Below are 20,606 nucleotides of genomic sequence, written 5' to 3'. Positions count from 1 at the left end.
AATTGTTTTTAAGCGTGTAGAACCTCTTTTATTGCATAAAAATAGTAACTTTCCGGAAGTTTTGTTTATCAACAACAAAAAACACGTTTGTTTATAGGAAATACCAATTATTAGTGGAGTAATGACTGTTTCCTCGAAACGCTGTATTTTTGGCAGAGGTTTGCGGTGTTTACGATAGTAACCCAGCAGATCAACTGAAATAAAAAAAAACTCATATTATTTCATTACTTTAGAAGTTTGCCTGGTATCGAACGATCTTTGCTGTGGATAACTGACGACTGAGAAGCAGCAGAGGTGTGGTGCGGTGAGAAAGAATGTGTGGTGCAAGGAACTGCTTTGGCTACGGATAAGTTGAGCGAGAGTAGGAAACACTGTCATTTACTCTCTTTTTTGATAAAAAAAATCACGATCGTCAGCCAAATGAATATATATATATATATATATATATATATATATATATATATATATATATATATATATATATATATATATATATATATATATATATATATATATATATATATATATATATATATATATATATATATATATATATATATATCCCAAGTAACACACGGTGGTTTAGAATAGTTGACGTTACCTGTATATATATATATATATATATATATATATATATATATATATATATATATATATATATATATATATATATATATATATATATATATATATATATATATATATATATATATATATATATATATATATATATATATATATATATATATATATATCCCAAGTAACACACGGTGGTTTAGAATAGTTGACGTTACCTGTTCCTTGACATCAATATCACCAGAAAAGCGCAAAACATGAAGGCTAGTAGAACAAGTACTGATAACTGCATGAAAGCAAGCCAACTTGATATAATTAAGTGGCAAAATACATCTCGAGTACTAATACGGCAATGCGCAAATCTGTTGCTATGACAACTGTTAACCAGCGCATGCGCAAATGTGTTGTGTCTGCGCAGTGCAACTAGATCGACAATTGCTTTTATCAGTGGCAGTTTTAATTCATTATAAAATTATGACAAAAAATAATATTCAACCTTTCAAAAAGAGTTTTTTTCCCTTGAATATTGAAATTGTTTTCGTATAGTTTCAACGTTATCTGGATATAAAATCTAACAAAACTAGAAAACGTTGTTAGATATACAATAACAAAAAACTGAAGTGATATTGGTTACACTGCAAGCGTTTTGTTTATCTTTTGATGGCGCGTTTTGACCCGCTTCGAATAAATATAGAAATCGTTCATATAATTTAAATATTAATTTGATCAAGTAATTTTAAGTTGGGTGTTGGATGCTACGACTATAGTACTAAGGAAAAGCATTTTGCAGGTACGTAGTGTAGTTATTTGACAGTGTAATGTCTTACGAAAAGATCAAGTGATAGTGATTGTCATTCTTGAACTCATGTTATTCAAAACATCTCCAAAACCAGAAAAAACGAGCTTGTTTTCGAAATGCGGTTGTATTACTGATGGAAAACAACTTCAAACACAATATAATAACACAAGTTTTCAATTGCGCTTGTAGTACACCTATATGACTACTTTCGTTGTGACTTATTTTCTAACATGTTTTGTGTGTTACTTGGGATATATATATATATATATATATATATATATATATATATATATATATATATATATATATATATATATATATATATATATATATATATATATATATATATATATATATATATATATATATATATATATATATATATACATATATATATATATATATATATATATATATATATATATATATATATATAAATATATATATATATATAAATATATATATATATATATATATATATATATATATATATATATATATATATATATATATATATATATATATATATATATATATATATATATATATATATATATATATATATACCCAAAAGGATGCATTTAGTATTGGTGAGATATTGTAATGAATAAATTCACTTTAATAAATTTTAGGCAACTACAGACCTCTACGGGAAATGTACAACTACTCACTCTGGTACGAGCGCTGCTGCACCTGAGGCAGCCGGAGTCTTTGCTTTGGCGTTGGAAGCGAAGTGAGTTTTTAATTATCTCGGTTATGGAAAAACCATGTTCATGGAACTGGTCAGCGAAAATTTGCAATATTTTAAAATTTTGGTGTTTTATTTGATACGATAGAGTGTTTTTTTTTTTTTTTTTTTTTGTTAGTAGCTTAAGTATTTATGATAAATATTAGTAAATAATGAGTATGTGTGTCCAATCACAAATGGTGACTTCTCAACACTGTTAGAAATTTGTAATTTTAATTGTTAGGATTTGTTTGCTTTCGCAATTAGGACTTATCATTCGTAGGGATTTAAACCTACTTGTCAGAAAAGGGGAAGTAAACTTACAACTAACTCAATTGCTAACTTATTGGCTATAAAGAGAGCTTATCGTAGCAATTGAGGATTGCAACGATTTTTGTCGAAAATTGTTAATAATTTTATTTGACATAGCTTCTAATGGTTCAACACCAGTAAGTCTATGTAATTCGAGTGTACCAAACCAAGGAGGACGCTTCAAAATCATTTTCAGAATTTTATTCTGAATCCTTTGGAGCGTTTTCTTCCTTGTTGAACAGCAACTTGACCAGATCGGTACAGCATAAAGCATTGCTGGTCTAAAAATTTGTTTGTAAATCAAAAGTTTGTTCTTTAAACAAAGTTTAGAATTCCTGTTAATGAGAGGATATAAACATCTCGTATATTTGATGCACTTGGCTTGTATACTCTCAATGTGCTCTTTGAAAATAAGTTTTTTATCATAAATTAGTCCCAAGTACTTAACCTTGTCGGACCAACTTAAAATAACCCCATTCATCTTGACAACGTGATTATTGTTTGGCTTGAGGAAAGAAGCCCTAGGCTTATGCGGAAAAATTATCATTTAAGTTTTAGAAGCATTGGGAGAGATTTTCCACTTTTGCAAGTAGGAAGAAAAAATATCTAAACTTTTCTGCAATCGACTGCATATGACACGAAGACTTTTTCCTTTTACGGAAATGCTTGTGTCATCGCAGAACAATGACTTTGTGCATCCTGGAGGCAATTCAGGAAGATCTGAAGTGAATATGTTGTACAGGACTGGACCCAAGACTGAACCTTGAGGTACACCTGCTCTGACAGGAAATCTATCAGATTTTGAATTCTGATAGACAACCTGCAGAGTTCGATCAGTAAGATAATTTTTTAAAATTTTGATTAGGAAAATTGGAAAATTAAAAGTTTGCAATTTCGCAATCAAACCTTTATGCCAAACACTGTCGAATGCTTTTTCTATGTCTAAAAGAGCAGCTCCAGTGGAATAACCTTCAGATTTGTTAGCTCGTATCATATTAGTAACTCTGAGCAATTGATGAGTTGTGGAATGCCCATGGCGAAATCCAAACTGTTCATTTGCAAAAATTGAATTTTCGTTGATGTGTGACATCATTCTGTTAAGAATAATTCTCTCAAACAGTTTACTTATTGAAGAAAGCAAACTGATTGGTCGATAACTGGAAACTTCAGCTGGGTTCTTATCCGGTTTTAAAATTGGAGTAATTTTTGCATTTTTCCATAATTTGGGAAAATATGCAATTTTGAAGCAGCAATTGAAAATTTTCACTAAAAATTCCATTGTGCTCTCAGGGAGATGTTTGATTAGTATATTAAAGATTCCATCGTCACCAGGTGCTTTCATATTTTTGAAATTTTTAATAATTGATTTAATCTCATTCAAGTTAGTTTCAATTATTTCTGCAGGTAAAAAACTCTGGGAAGAAATTAAATCAAATTGACGTGTGACTTCATTTTCAATTGGACTCACAAAATTCAAATTTGAGTTATGAACACTCTCAAACTGCTGAGCAAGTCTTTGAGCCTTTTGTTCATTGGATACAAGAAAACGTTCACCATCTTTAAAAACTGGAATAGGCTTTGAAGGCTTCTTAAGAATCTTCGACAGCTTCCAAAATGGTTTTGAATATGGTTTCAATTTTTCAACTTTAGTCTCAAAATTTTGATTTCTCAGAAGAGTAAATCTATGTTTAATCTCTTTCTGTAAATCTTTATAAATAGTTTTAAAAACAGGGTCACGAGAACGTTGATATTGACGTCTGCGGACATTTTTCAAACGAATTAGAAGTTGAAGATTTTCGTCAATTATTGGTGAATCAAATTTCACTTGAGCCTTTGGAACAGAATAATTCCTGACATCAACAATTGCACATTTTAATGCGTCCAAAGCGGAATCAATATTCACTTCGTTTTGCAAATCAAGCTCATTATTGAAATTTCTCTCAATATGAGTTTTGTATCTTTCCCAATTAGCCTTGTTATAATTAAAAACTGAGCTCATAGGGTTTAAAACTGATTCATGTGATAAAGAAAAAGTTATTGGAAGATGATCAGAATCAAAGTCAGCATGTGTGATCAAATCACTACATACATGACTTTGATCTGTAAGCACCAAATCAATTGTTGAAGGGTTTCTTACAGAAGAAAAGCATGTAGGACTATTCGGAGACAAAATAGAATAGTATCCTGAAGAACAATCGTTGAATAAAATTTTGCCATTGGAATTACTTTGAGAATTATTCCATGAACGATGTTTAGCGTTAAAATCGCCGATTATGAAAAATTTCGAACGATTTCTGGTAAGTTTTTGTAAATCACCTTTAAAATAATTTTTGAGCTCGCGTGTGCATTGAAATGGTAAATATGCTGCGGCAATAAATAAAATCCCAAGTTCAGTTTGAACTTCAATTCCCAAAGTTTCAATAACTTTCGTCTCAAGATGGGGAAGAGCACGATGTTTGATTCGGCGATGAATAACAATTGCAACTCCACCGCCGGAACCCTGAATCCTATCATATCTATGAACCACGTAATTGGGATCATATTTTAATTTTATGTTAGGTTTCAAAAATGTTTCAGTAATAATTGCAATATGCACATTATTTACTGTTAAAAAATTAAAAAGCTCATTCTCATTGGCCTTCAATGAGCGAGCATTCCAATTTAATATTTTAATTGCTTTATTTAAAATCATTGCTAAATTTTAAATTAGAAACAATTTCAATTGTAAAATTTGTGCCTATTTGAATGGCTTCAAACATTGATTTTGCCTGCAACATGGCGTTCATAAGATCGAACATTGCCTGTTGCAAAAAAGAAAGTTTACCTGCCGTATTAGGCCCCAGGCAGTCGACATTAGAAAAAATATTTTCGGCAGCAAAATTAGCTGGAGTAATAGGTGTACAATTATTTTCTAGCGTGTTTTGCTTACCCATATTAATGGTCATTTTCGAACTACCAACACTAGGCGGTATAATGTTCGAACTACCTGTAACCTGTGCATAAGTTAAACGGGTATGCAAAGGAGTAGGTAAACTATGCGTCACTGGTACGCTTGGAGAATTTTGTTTCGAAGTTGGTTTTAATTGAGAAATTGAATTTTGTTTACCTTGCCTTGCCTTAACAATTGCTAAACGGACTGGGCATTGATAAAAATTTGACATATGGTTGCCGTTACAATTCGCACAGCGAAAATTTTTACTCTCTTTCACAGGACATGTGTCCTTTTTGTGAGAAGAGTCTCCACAATTAAGACATTTTTGGTCCATGTTACAGAATTTGGAACCATGGCCATAACGTTGGCAAGTACGGCATTGGGTGATATGCTTTTCACCTCCGCCATACTTCCTATAAATTTCCCACTTTACACGCACATTATACAAAGCATGTGCTTTTTCAAAAAATTTTAAGTTGTTAACCTCATTGCGGTTAAAATGAATTAAATAATTAACAAGGGAAATTCCAGTTCTCTGACTGTTTTCGCCTCGTGATTTTTGTTTCATTAGAATTACTTGGGTAGGGGCTATGCCAAGTAATTCTGTTAAAGTAAGTTTGATCTCATCAACGGTTTGATCGTTGGTGAGACCTTTCAAGACAACCTTGAACGGCTTGGTGTTCTTGGTGTCATATGTAAAAAATTTGTACATCTTGTCAGTTAAATACTGAACAAGACGATCACGACCCTTTACTGAGTCGGCTAATAAGCGGCATTCACCTCTACGGCCAATTTGATAGGTAACTTTAACGTCAGAAACAAACGTTGAAAGTTCCTTTTTGAATATATTAAATTCAGAAGAAATAGTTACCACAATAGGTGGAACTTTCTCCTTTTTTAAAAATTTTATATTTTGTATAGTTTCATTATTAATAACTTCCATTTCACCAGCTTCTTGCTCAGGCAAAATATCAAAAGGATTGTCACTACAGACACTCGATGTGTCAGAAAGAGATGCCTCTCTTTTCCTCCCCGCAGCGATGCGAGGTTTCTTTTTCCGTCCAGCCATTTCAGGTGATACGAAAAAAGTTAAAACAAATGTTAAATTCAAAAGTAGGTAGTCTTGAGAAAGACTGATGGGAAATAACTTTCAGGTAATCTTTAAAAGACACACTGACAAAACACAAACTTTGAAGCTATAGGCAGTCAAAAACCAGTCCACAAGCAACCGAAAAAACGTCTGATCTGTAGGACAGTTCAAGACGCACTGATACGATAGAGTGTAATTCTTTATTTTAAACGGTGTCAGAAACTCGATATACGTATTAGATTCCTTCTTCTCTTTCTGGTAGAAGCTCGTGCGAGCATCAGCAAAGCAGATTATTAAACGGATATTAATTTTAAAATATTTGAATTTCTTTGTTATTGTAGTCCATCCCTGACTTGGCGTGACATACAACATCTGACGGTTTTGACATCGAAAAGAAACTCATTATTTGATGCTAAGAATCGTTTCCACTGGACTATGAACGGTGTTGGGCTGGAGTTCAACCATTTATTTGGCTTCGGAGTGCTTGATGCAGGCGCGATGGTATCTTTAGCAAATAAATGGCGAACCGTTCCTCCTCGTTATCATTGTGAAGCTGGAGCAGTACTGAATGTCCAGTATGGCAAACGCAATAAATTAAAAGAAAACTGTTTACATATTGATAATAAATTTATTATAGTAAAATACCTTCCACTGGAACTTTAACACTGCGTATTAAGACGGATGCCTGCAGAGGCACTGATACTGAGGTTCGCTATTTGGAGCATGTTCAAGCTGTTATAACTGCAAACGCCACACGCAGAGGTGATTTGGAATTATTCGTCACATCTCCAATGGGAACAAGGTAAAGCTGTTTGTTTTATTCATTATAAAAATTATTTGGCCAAATAACGTAGTGAATTGGTCTTCTCATCAGAGGTTTTCCTTTTTTTGGGGTAAATTAGTGCATCTATTCCCAAGTATGTTTGACCAGGACAAAAGTAGTAGCTCATATCCATGACTGACGTAGAGCTACGTACATGATTACCAAATGCATTGTTGAGATTGTTTCAGTAATACGGTACAAATTCTACTATTACTTGCTCAAATATGGTGCTGATCGCAGCCCTTGTGGTGGTACGACACGACTGCATGGTAGACGTGGAACTACGTAAATTATTATTCATCAAACTCTTCAGTTACATTATTATGTTAGTGTGGATATCGGACACGGTCCAACCATGATGCATTTATGTGATAACTGAATGAAATTTACAATTGCATTAATCGACCTTTTTCAAGGAATTATATCAAACTGCAACTGCAACATGTTCTTAGATAAGATGCATAGTAGTGTGATGTTTACTATAATTCGATGTCACTGTGTACTGTGCGATGTCCGAAACTAATCCGATTGCAAACAGAAAAGTGCGGCACTTTCTGCTAACAATACTTAATCCGCTTTAGTAAATTCACAACACTGCACGTAAAAGGATGTAACGTCTTAGAAGAAAGTATGACGGTAGGAGCCTATGACGTAACGCAGACTGGGCGGAGGATTACGAAAATTGTTATTCTCAACCGCGCATGGAATATGGAACATCGTGTTTTATCCGTACCAAACACGGAATAGAAATTCATCTTACCACGTAGCGAAGTTAAGAGAGTGGTTTACTTTACTTACTTTTTTGGCTAACGGACCGTTCACCGGTCTACGGCCGAACGAATTAGAGATGTCTAGCTTCTTCTGTCTTGGGCAGCCGTTCTCCAGTCTTCCCGTACACCAGCAGATCGTGCATCTTCTTACACCGCGCACATCCACCGCGTGCGAGGCCTACCACGGAGTCGACGGCCTCTTCCTGGTTCTCTACTGAAGATAGCCTTCACTATATCAGCATGTTTGTATACCTGGTACAACTCGTGATTCATGCGTCTGCGCCACACTCTACCTTCCAATTTACCGCCAAGTATCGATCGCAGAACTTTACGCTCAAAAACTCCGAGCACTCGTCGATCCGCTTCCTTCGGCGTCCATGCTCCATGTCCGTAAAGGGCCACCGGGAGTATCAGCGTCCTATACAGCGCTAGTTTTGTGCGAGTTTGCAAACTACGGGACCTTAGCTGGTTACGCAGTCCGTAGAAAGCCCTGTTCGCAGTTGCAACTCGTCGTTTCACTTCACGGCTCATATCGTAGTCACATGTCACAAGCGTACCAAGATAAACGAATTCGTCAACCACTTCAAATCGTTCCCCATCTATCTCCACCTCAGATCCAACACCACGGGGACTCCCACGCTCTCCGCCAGCTACCATGTACTTCGTTTTGGCAGAGTTAATGACAAGTCCCAATCTCGCTGCTTCTCTCTTAAAAGGTACGAAAGCCTCCTCCACGGCCTTACGGTTGATACCGATGATATCGACGTCGTCCGCAAAACCAAGAAGCATATGAGATTTCGTGATGATCGTACCGTTTCTTTCGACGTTTGCTCTTCGTACTGCACCCTCAAGAGCGATGTTAAACAGTAGGTTGGAGAGCGCATCCCCCTGCTTCAGTCCATCCAACGTTACGAACGCGGCTGATGTCTCGCCAGCTATCCGCACGCACGATTTTGATCCCTCCAGTGTCATACGACTCAGCTTTATTAGTTTCGTAGGGAAACCGTGTTCCAGCATGATCTGCCACAGCTCGTTTCTTTTCACTGAGTCGTATGCCGCCCTGAAGTCCACAAACAGATGGTGAGTCGATAAGTTGTACTCCCGAGGATCTGTCGCAGGGTGAAAATTTGATCCGTCGTGGAACGCCCTTGTCGAAAACCAGCCTGGTATTCGCCAACAAAGGATTCCGTTAGCGGTCTCAATCTGAAAAACAGGATACGGGAGAGCACTTTATATGCGGAGTTGAGCAACGTTTTCCCTCGATAGTTGCCACAATCCAATCGATGGCCCTTCTTATAGATAGGGCATATGAGGCCTTCCAACCAGTCGTTCGGCATTTGTTCGTCCGCCCAGATACTTAGTATTATCTGGTGGATCGCATAGTACAGCCGCTTGCTTCCCGCTTTTAGAAGTTCGGCCGGGATACCGTCCTTCCCAGTGGCTTTGCCGTTTTTCAGCTCACTAATCGCCTTTTTCACCTCCTCCTGCTTGTTCGTCACTCATAATCGTCATCCTGTTCCTGCTCTGCTCATCCGGCTCCTCGCCGTTCAATAGCGCCTGAAAATGCTCCTTCCCCCTGGCTGCAACCGTCGGTTTATCAGTAAGCAGGTTGCCGTCCTTGTCATTACACATGACCGGCACAGGGAAATTCCTGCTTCTGACTCTGTTGACAGTTCTATAGAATCTCCGCACGTCGTTTTCAGCATAGCTGTCCTCAGCGCTGGCGAGCACCTGCTCCTCGTACTCGCGCTTCTTCCGATGGTGGGTTCTATTTTCGGCAGCTCTTGCCACCCTGTACCCTTCTCTGTTCTGACGCGTAGCCGCAGTGAGCCTGCGGCTCCTGGCACGGTTCTTCTCATCTGTCGCTCTCTGGCACTCAGCATCGAACCAGCCGTTAGGCTGTCTTCCACGCGTCGTACCTACCACCTCTCTCGCAGTCGTTTCGATGGCGCCGTGAATACTGCTCCACAGTCCATTTATGTCTTCCACTCCTTCCTCCTGCTGTTCTGCGATCCGTTGATCCAGCTCTCTTGCGTATTCTGCTGCCACGCCATCAGCTTTCAACCGCTGAATGTTGAAACGCGTCGTCCTCTCTGTGCGAGATTTCAGCACGTTCGACGCGGATCTTACAAACGACGAGATAATGGCCAGAGTCAATGTTTGGTCCCCGAAAAGACCTAACATCAGTAACATCCGAAAAGTGCCGAACGCCAATCAGTACGTGATCGATCTGGGAGCAGGCTTCTCCATTTGGATGCCTCCAGGTGTGTTTCCGAACATCAAACGTGGAAAATAAGAGCTACATATGGCAATTCCTCTGGCCGCGGCAAAGTTTATCAGCCTCAGGCCGTTTTCATTGGTTGACGAATGGAGGCTATGCCTTCCAATGACCGGACGGAAGAATTCCTCCCTCCCAACCTGTGCGTTTGCGTCTCCGATGACGACTTTCACGTCGTGTTTTGGCACTCGTCATAGATTCGCTCAAGCTGGTCATAGAACTCATCTTTGACTTCATCGGATATGTCGTTTGTCGGTGCGTATGTGTTGATTAAACTATAGTTGAAGAATCTGCCCTTAATCCTTAACACGCATATACGGTCATCTACGGGCCTCCACCGGATGACTCTTGTTTTCTGATTTCCCAGCACTACGAAACCGACGCCCCGTTCCGCTGCTTTGCCGCCACTGTAGTAGATGTGGTACTTGAAAGAAGTGCGTGCAATAGGGTCTACTGCACGGAATTCCCTTTCTCCGGAATTTGACCACCGAACCTCCTGAATCGCTGCGATTTCGACTCCCTGCCGCTGTAGTTCTCGAGCAAGCAAGCCAGCCCGCGCCGGTTCATTGAGAGATCGGACGTTCCAAGTACCCAATTTCCAATCGTTTACCTTAATCTTTTCCCGTGTTCGTAGCCTAGGTCTTTGCCGATTGATCCGTTCCGTATTTCTAAAAAAAAATTCAATATTTATTTCCAAAAAAAAAATTCTAGTAGAGTATAACGGAAACCGATAACTATTTCTTTGATTTCTTGGTCACTTTTAGTGCAAAACGTTGAAATGGTTTTGCTATTTTGCAAGAGAAGTGACGTTGGCATTAGAACTCAATGCATTTACATAAATAAACGTGTTAAAGCAATGGGGTACGTTTTTCATCATATTTGCTCAGATGCTATCAGATCAGATTGCGTAATAAAGCGCTTCTGTTAATTTGTGAACGATTTAGATTAAATCACTCCGTCAGGAATAAAACACAAACATATGCTTTTTTTGCAAGCGGATGCAAGTCAAGTTGAAACGCACTCATCGCTTCATGAAAACTCATTTGGACTTGTTTGATTGTGCAAAACTCGTGTCCATCTATGTAGCAAACCCATATTTACATCTTTGCAACACTGGTAACACGGTATTACATACACATCTTCATTTCAAAGTACAGAGTGGGGAACGAAACAGTGGGGTTTCTAATTAGACATTTGAGGTTGACGGTCGAGATCCTTATTATGTGTGAATAAAGAGATAAAAAATAAACCTGATCGTTGCATCAATACGAATGCAGCGAGTGAAGTGTCGCTACACATGCGTTGCGGCTCTTGGTTGTATATTTCACTGCAACAACAAGCGCGTAGCTGTCTTTCATTTTATTACTTTTAGTTTTTTACCTTTTTTGTCTAATGTGCGGTCTTTAGACACAAAAAGTAATAAAATATTGCTCCAAAATAATAAAATCTTACCCGTTTGTGTTCGGTGTTGCCCTCCTGTCCTGCAACATTAACGCGCCTGGGTTAGAATGAATTAAATTCAACATGTTGAAGAATCTACCCGGCACTACCAAGAGGCGCTTATTGCACTTGTTTGATGAATCAATTGATCTACTTAGGATTGGTCGATCTTGAATCGATCTACGGAGAATCGATTTTTTTTCACATCAATCTCCGATCTTTTAAATCGGTTCTTTAGCCCCGGAAAAATTGAAAAGATCGTTTCCTTTTCGATTTGATTTTTTCGATCTTTTGAAAGTTTTAATGGTTTTTCAGCGTGCAGATTATTTTTAGATGCGATTTTTAGTAATTGTAAAGTATCATGTACCGTTTCCAATGTTTTTTAATGGTTGCGTGCGGTTATGACATCATCATGCCTCTATATAGTTCATTCCATCCCTGCCCATAATGCAACTGGTGACGCACTAGCAGATATGATATGATCGGAGTGCAACAAAATCGATCCAAGCTTTAAAAACATTATTTCGAGTAATCGACGTTCAATGTTTTAGGGATTATTTGTTATAGGGGCTTATTACAGGAAACGAGACGAGCGGCTAGTTACTCGCCTGACCAATTTTAATATTGCAGATGGTGAGTCGGCTGGATTTTGGACAAGTAGCTCGTCTGCAAAATTGTTCGACTCAGCTGTCACAAGTCAAGTTTCACTCGCATTCTCAAGTACAACATTTTCTGTGACTGGGGGCGAGACGAGCTGCACGCCTCGTCTTCTGTAATAATATCGTTACAAACTATTTGAAAGACTTCGACTCTTCATGAATAATAGATTATTCATTCTCACGTACATTGGTGTTAATACCTCACTCAGTTTTTTAAAAAAAGGCGCTTGTTTCGTTGAATTTCACAGCGCAACAAAACAAAAAACGCTTTAAAAGCCACAACAAAACAAAATGCTCTTTGAAAGATCGATTCAACAAAAATCGATCCTGCAGCCTGGATTTTTCAAAAGAATCAATTCTGAAGCCGTTTAGCTGAATCGATCCTGAAAATCGATTTTTTTTCGAAGATCGCCCAATCCTAGATCTACTATTAAATACTCAATTTGACTTCCGTCGTGCCAAAGATCAGAATGGTTGTCTTGCGTTGCTTTCTAAAAATATTCAGCTGCCGTATGCTCGCAAAGTTGCGTGAATATAAATGTAGGAAAATTGTAAACCTCTAGTAGTAAACCAAGAAAAAAAAATTGGATTTAAAATTAAACCTTATAGGTTAAGGTTCTTACACCTATCTTACTGACTATATTGTGACTATATTGTGAGCTAATCGTTCTAGTAGAGGATTGCAACGATTTTTGTCGGAACTTATTATAAATTTGGTTTGACATATTTTCTAATGTTTCCACATTAGTAAGCCTGTGTAGTTCATTCGTGCTAAACCAGCGAGGACGCTTCAATATCATTTTCAGAAGTTTATTCTGAATCCTTTGAAGCATATTCTTTCTGGTTGTACATCAACTTGTCCAGATGGGGACACATAACGTGTGAGGAAAAAAATCCGAACAACTTTTAAATTGGTCTACGATTTCGAAGTGCTGCACAAATCGAAAAATCCTTCTCCGCAAAATGAAGATCCACTTTCATATAATTGGCAAAACGATCAGTCGATTCTGTCAAGTGACGCTTAGTTGAGAAAAGAGCGTTGTCGTAAGAAGACCGTCGTAAATTGATTTGCAATTTTTGTGAGCAAAACAAAGAAAATTATAAAAGGTAAGTGTTTCACTATTTTAAAGATCTTGGATATAAAAAAAACATGTATATACATTACTGTCAAACTCTTCAAGAATTGAAATGCCTTCAAAAGAAAATCTGGTTCCGGACGAGAATGCACAATGCAAGAGAGCAAAGTTCGAGCGAAATTGAGGGCGGAAACGGCTGGTCGGTCGGCGAAATCGTATCGTGAGCTGGGCAATAAATATCAGGTTGAACCAAAAATAGTGAAAAAGTATCTGCATGTAAGGAGTATAAAACTTAGAATATAAGTACCATAAAAATGACAAAGTAGTGTTAGTGCCAGACCTTGCAGTGTCACACTATGCTAATGCAACTTAAGCGGATTTGCGGCAAGGCAAGATCGAATTTATTCCGAAAAAATGCAATCCTAAAAATGTGCCACATCTACAGTCTATTGAAGGGCAGATGGCGGATACAAGACTTGACTCTTGAGCCATAAACGTCATACCTGAAAAAAAAGTCTATTGAAGCTTTCTGGGCAAATTTGAAGCGAATGGTCTACCATAAAGGTTACAAAGCAAAAACGTCGATTGTTTGATCTAAAAATCAAGAAGGAGCTCAAAATAATTGAAACAGGATTCAGGAAGCTATGAGGCAAGTACCCCAGTGGATCAGGAAATCAGCGCGATGTGGGGCTGTATTATTCTTATGATGTTTGTTAATGAGTTACACTACTTAAATAAACAAACAAGTTAAGAAAAATTAGTTACGCAAGGTTTTTTTTGGCATTGAAAGTTCGTTCGGATTTTTTTTCCTCATACGTTATGACATTGCTGGTCTAAATATTTGTTTGTAAATGAACAGTTGATTCTAGAGACAAAGTCTAGAATTTCTGTTGATAAGAGGACACAAATATTTTATATATTCATTGCACTTTGTTTGGATGTTCTCAATGTGCTCCTTGAAGGTAAGATTTTTATCATAAATTAGCCCTAAATATTTAACTTGGTCAGACCAAGATTGCACCGTTCATCTTAACAACATTATTGGTGGATTTGAGAAAAGAAACTCTTGGTTTATGAGGAAAAATAATTGATTGTGTTTTTGATGCATTAGGAGAAATCTTCCATTTCTGCAAATATGAAGAAAATATATTTAGACTTTTTTGCAGCCTACTGCATATGACACCAAGGGTGTTTCCTTTTACGGCAGCTGTTCTCAACCTGGGGTACGCGAAGGAAAAAGGCGGACAAAGCAATTTTTTTATAATACTTTATTTGTTGTTCAAACTTGATCTTAAAACATGACTGTTTTAGTTTTTGAATTTGAAATCTAAACTAGACTACCACAACATGATCTACAACTACTCTCTCCCACTCGGAGGAAAACGGAAATCGGACATTTTGGGATCATTCAAATAATACATAACGCTCTAGGGGGTGGGGGGGTATTCGGCGGAGCGTTATATTGCATGTGGCAAACATGTAAAATTGCGTTACATGGGGGTGGGTGGGTATTGAAAATTGCCAAATTCCGCGTTATGTAATATTTGAATGGTTCCTTTAGCTATCAAACCTTTATGCCGAACACTGTCGATTGCTTTTTTATGTCTAGAAGAGCAGCTCCAGTGGAATAACCTTCAGATTCATTAGTACGAATCATATTAGTTACTCTAAGTAACTGATAAGTAGTTGAATGCCCATGGCGAAATCCAAACTGCTCATTTGCAATAATTGAATTTTCATTGATATGTGTCATCATCAAAAATTCATCATTCTTTCAAAAAGTTTGCTTATAGAAGATAGTAAACTAATTGGACGATAACTTGATGCTTCAGCTGGATTGTTTTCATGTTTTAAAATTGGAGTGACTTGGGCATTTTTCCATTTTGAGGGAAAATATGCTAATTCAAAGCATCTGTTAAAAATTCTCACCAAGAAATTTGAAGAGATTTCGGGAAGTTTTTTGAAGAGGCTATGAAAAATCCCATCATATCCTGGTGCTTTCATATTTTTGATGTTCTTGATAATAGTTCGTATTTCATTCAAGTTTTCCAGTACCTCTTCAGAAAGAAATTCTCGAGTGGCGATCTGATTACCCCTTTTTTTTTTTCATCTATAGTTTATTTGACACGGCACAAATACAATTCAATGTTTAACGGCGCCAATTATATCTGGTAGCTTACTTCCTAAAGTATCTTAATAACTAAAAGCAAATTTTTTATCCTCGCTGCCGACTACGAGCTGAAACTAAATCTAACTTAAAGCTAGAATATTTTGCATTAAAAGCACAGGTTTGCTGTTTGATGGTTTTCATTGCCATAGGTAAGCAGCATATTAAATTTGTTCCGCTGCTGGGCCAAGATATTACGGACTGGCATATTGGGTTGTTTCCATCGGGCCTTGAGAGTATCGTGCGGGTCTGATTGCTGTTTCCGGATCCGGGGTCTTAACGTGTTCTTGTCGTTTGGTTGGATGTAGGCGGAAGGGGATAGGACTAAACTGGGGCGTGGATGGATTTCAGGAAAACGTATATAAGGGACATGTAGGATAGGTCACGGCTCGCCAAGACATCACGAACGGGAACAGCCGGCTGCCTACCTTCGGCCTGCAGGGAAGCTATTAATCTAGACCTGGCGTCACGGTGTACAGGGCATGACCAAACCACATGCTCTATGTCGTGATAACCTTCACCACAGGCACAGATACCACTCTCCCCGAGCCCAACACGACGGAGATGCGCGTCAAATCTATAGTGATTGGACATAAGCCGGGACATCACGCAAATGAAATCCCGACCTACATCCAACCCCTTGAACCACGGGTTCGTCGATACCTTGGGGATTATGGAATGTAACCACCTTCCCAGTTCCCCCTTGGTCCAAGAATTTTGCCAACTGATGATCGTATTCTGACGTACAAATGCGAAAAATTCATTAAAGGCAATTGGTCTTTCATAAATATCACCGTTTGTTGCGCCCACCTTAGCCAAAGAGTCCGCTTTCTCATTACCCGGTATCGAGCAGTGAGAAGGGACCCACGCTAAGGTAATCTGAGTAGATTTTTCGGATAAAGCACTCAGATGTTCCCGTATTTTCCCCAGGAAATACGGAGAGTGCTTAACATCTTTCATCGATCGGAGAGCCTCAATGGAACTGAGACTGTCCGTAAAGATGAAATAATGGTCCGTGGGCATTTTTTCGATAATCCCTAGGGTGTACTGAATTGCAGCTAATTCTGCGACGTAAACAGAAGCAGGATTATCGAGCTTATGGGAGACGGTTAAATTGTTATTGAAGATACCGAAGCCAGTGGACCCATCAAGAAGTGATCCGTCAGTGTAGTACATATTGTCGCAGTTGATGTTTCGATATTTATTGGAAAAAATTTTAGGGATCTGCTGCACGCGTAAATGATCCGGGATTCCACGAGTTTCTTCTATCATGGATGTATCGAAAAACACAGTAGAATCAGAAGTATTTGATAAGTCGACATGATTTGGAATATTCGAAGAAGGGTTAATATTTTGGGACATGTGATTGAAATACAATGTCATAAAACGGGTTTGAGAATTAAGTTCGATTAACCTTTCAAAATTTTCAATCACGGGACGGTTCAAGACCTCACATTTGATTAGAATACGAGAAGACAGGCTCCAGAAGCGGTTTTTCAATGGTAGTACTCCAGCTAAGATCTCAAAACTCATCGTATGGGTCGATTGCATGCAACCCAAGGCGATACGCAAACAACGATATTGTATTCGCTCCAGTTTGATCAAATGTGTGTTTGCTGCGGAGCGGAAGCAGAAACACCCGTACTCAATAACAGACAATATCGTTGTTTGGTAAAGCCTTATAAGGTCTCCTGGGTGGGCTCCCCACCATTGTCCGGTTATTGTACGAAGAAAACTCACTCTTTGTTGACATTTTTTCATCAGATACCTCACGTGACAACCCCAGGTGCTTTTAGAGTCGAACCAGACACCAAGATATTTGTGTACCAAAACCTGAGAAATCGTTTTACCCATTAATTGTGTTTGAAGCTGAGCAGGTTCATGCTTCCTAGAAAAAACTACTATCTCAGTCTTCTCCGGAGAGAATTCGATACCTAGCTGTAAAGCCCAAGCAGACAAATTGTCCAAGGTATCTTGCAATGGTCCTTGCAAATCGGCAGCTTTGGCTCCTGTAACAGAGATTACACTGTCGTCTGCAAGTTGTCTTATCGTGCATGAATTTGCCAGACATTCGTCGATGTCATTTACATAAAAGTTGTAAAGAAGGGGGCTTAAACATGAGCCCTGGGGAAGACCCATGTAGCTAATGCGAAAAGTTGCCAAATCGCCGTGCGTAAAATGCATGTGCTTTTCGGACAACAAATTGTGCAAAAAATTGTTTAAAATTGGAGAAAATCCTTGTCGGTGAAGTTTACCCGAAAGAATGTCAATAGAAACGGAATCAAAAGCCCCCTTAATGTACAAGAACGCAGACGCCATTTGTTCTTTGCGAGCATACGCCAGCTGAATATCTGTTGAAAGCAACGCAAGACAATCATTCGTCCCTTTGGCACGGCGGAAGCCAAATTGAGTATCTGATAGTAGACCATTTGATTCGACCCAATGGTCTAAACGACGGAGTACCATTTTTTCCATCAATTTCCGGATACAGGATAGCATTGCAATCGGCCTATAAGAGTTGTGATCAGAAGCTGGTTTCCCTGGTTTTTGGATGGCGATCACCTTCACTTGCCTCCAATCCTGCGGTACAATGTTTTGCTCCAGGAACTTATTGAACAAGTTCAACAAGCGCCTCTTGGCATTGCCGGGTAGATTCTTCAACAAGTTGAATTTGATTCTATCTAACCCAGGCGCGTTATTGCTACAGGACAGGAGGGCAACTGAAAACTCTGCCATCGTAAAAGGTGATTCTATCGCGTCGTGGCCCGGAGACGCATCGCGAACAATGTTTTGCTCAGGAACAGAGTCCGGACATACTTTCCTGGCAAAATCAAATATCCACCGACTTGAAGACTCCTCGCTTTCGTTGACCGTTACGCGATTCCGCATTCTTCGGGCTGTGTTCCAAAGAGTGCTCATCGATGTCTCCCTCGACGTCTCGTTCACGAACCGACGCCAATATCCGCGTTTCTTTGCTTTAGCCAGGCTTTTAAGCTTGGTATTAAGCTCCGAATACCGTATATAGTCGTCGGGTATACCTCCCTTCTGGTAGGCCTTAAACGCGTCGGATCTTTGCGTGTAGACATCGGAGCACTCTTGGTCCCACCACGGAGTGGGAGGCCGTTCTTTGATCGTTACGCCGGGATATTTCTTCGTTTGGGCTTGCAACGCGGCGTCGAGAATCAAACCCGCGAGGAGGTTGTATTCTTCAAGTGGTGGATGATGTTGAATCGACTCGACCGCTTTTGAAATCATTTCCTCGTATAACTTCCAATCGACATTCCGTGTGAGGTCATACGGAATGTCAATTGGTCGCATGCGTGTTGACCCGTTATTAATTGAAATAAGAATAGGCAAATGGTCGCTACCGTGAGGATCGAGGATTACCTTCCATGTGCAATCCAACCGTAGCGACGTCGAACATAAGGATAGATCCAAAGCGCTTGGGCGCGCTGGAGGTTTCGGGATACGTGTCATTTCACCGTTGTTTAAAATAGTCATGTCGAAGTCATCGCAAAGGTTATAGATTAAAGAGGAGCGGTTATCATTGTATGGGGAACCCCAAGCCACACCATGAGAGTTAAAGTCTCCCAAAATCAAACGTGGCGAGGGAAGAAGTTCTATTAAATCAAAGAGCAACCGTTGCCCAACCTGTGCTCTGGGAGGAATATATATTGAGGCAATACAAAGCTCTTTACCTTGTATTGTCATATGACATGCGACGACTTCGATGCCTGGAATCGAGGGGAGGTTAATACGATAGAAAGAATAGCACTTTTTAATCCCTAAAAGTACTCCTCCATATGGGGTGTCTCGATCAAGGCGAATAATATTAAAATCATGGAAGTTGAGATCAATATTTGAAGTAAGCCAAGTTTCACAAAGGGAAAATGCATCGCATTTGTTTTCATTTATCAAAACTTTAAACGAATCAATTTTTGGTAAAATACTTCTAGAATTCCACTGTAAGACAGAGATAGAATCCTTCATATACGCAGTTGAATTAGGCATCGAAGGATACAATCGCTGCAATCGGTTATGACACCGTCGATCTCCACGTCTCGTGCGGGTATGTAAACGCGATACTCGCGTGTGAAGAGCTCAGAGCAAGCGATAGCATTGGCCTGTGCCAGATCACTGACCACGACACGGAGCTTGTTAGGTCGGACCTTGGAAATTTCGGTCACGGCCTTGTACCCCTTCGTCAGGTCTTTAGAAATTTGCAGTATGTTTAATCGCTTTGAATTCACTCCTGCCTTTGGACGAAAATAAACAGTATAGCTGCCCTTTTGAGATCCGTCCGGGTAAAGCCTGGGGCGAGGGGGGACTGGAGAATGAACAGGGGAGGGGGTAACAGAAGGGTCAGGGTCAGGGGGGTTCGGGGATGGTGGCACGGGAGGCGAGGGATCTATATCCATCGCGCTAAATGTAGCGCACTAGTGCACTTGCGCCGACTAGAACACGTACCTCTTTACTCCTTCCTTCCAGCAGTGGTTGTCCGATCGTTCGAAGCTGCACCCAAAGCAGCCAGCAGCACCAGTACAGCAGCACCAATACAGCCACCAGCAGTGAGCCGGGTGTGAGATCACTCAGCACAGCGACACGGACTCGACCGTGTAGCGGTACAGAATGTGACATATTTAAAAATCAATAGCTCGGCTCAGACCCTGTTTTCAAGCCTCATATTTGACATGGTGATGGGCCAGGGTATGCAGCACATATCTGGGGTGGTGCCGTTGATGTGTTTTTTCATGTTTCATATAAAAATTTTTGAATCACTTTTTCAAGTATGGCGGTACAAAATGTGACATATTCAAAAATCAATAGCTCGGCTCAGACCCTGCTTTCAAGCCTCATATTTGACATGGTGATGGGCCAGGGTATGCAGCACATATCTGGGGTGGTGCCGTTGATGTGTTTTTTCATGTTTCATATAAAAATTTTTGAATCACTTTTT

General features: G+C 39.1%; 1 protein-coding gene across 1 annotated transcript in view; it reads left to right on the top strand.

Moving 5' to 3' along the window:
• The window catches only part of LOC129717124 (neuroendocrine convertase 2), a 187,478-nt gene that overhangs the window by 96,630 nt on the left and 70,242 nt on the right, over positions 1-20,606 (top strand). Inside the window, exons 7-9 of the mRNA XM_055666969.1 lie at positions 2,008-2,108; positions 6,778-7,011; positions 7,074-7,238. Coding sequence (XP_055522944.1) covers positions 2,008-2,108; positions 6,778-7,011; positions 7,074-7,238 — 500 coding nt within the window. The remainder of the gene's footprint in view (positions 1-2,007; positions 2,109-6,777; positions 7,012-7,073; positions 7,239-20,606) is intronic.

The sequence above is a fragment of the Wyeomyia smithii genome, chromosome 1, assembly GCF_029784165.1.
Source record: "Wyeomyia smithii strain HCP4-BCI-WySm-NY-G18 chromosome 1, ASM2978416v1, whole genome shotgun sequence".
NCBI classification, from domain to species: domain Eukaryota; kingdom Metazoa; phylum Arthropoda; class Insecta; order Diptera; family Culicidae; genus Wyeomyia; species Wyeomyia smithii.
The sequence above is the reverse complement of the archived record's forward strand: the minus strand, read 5'-3'. Positions and strand labels throughout refer to the sequence as shown.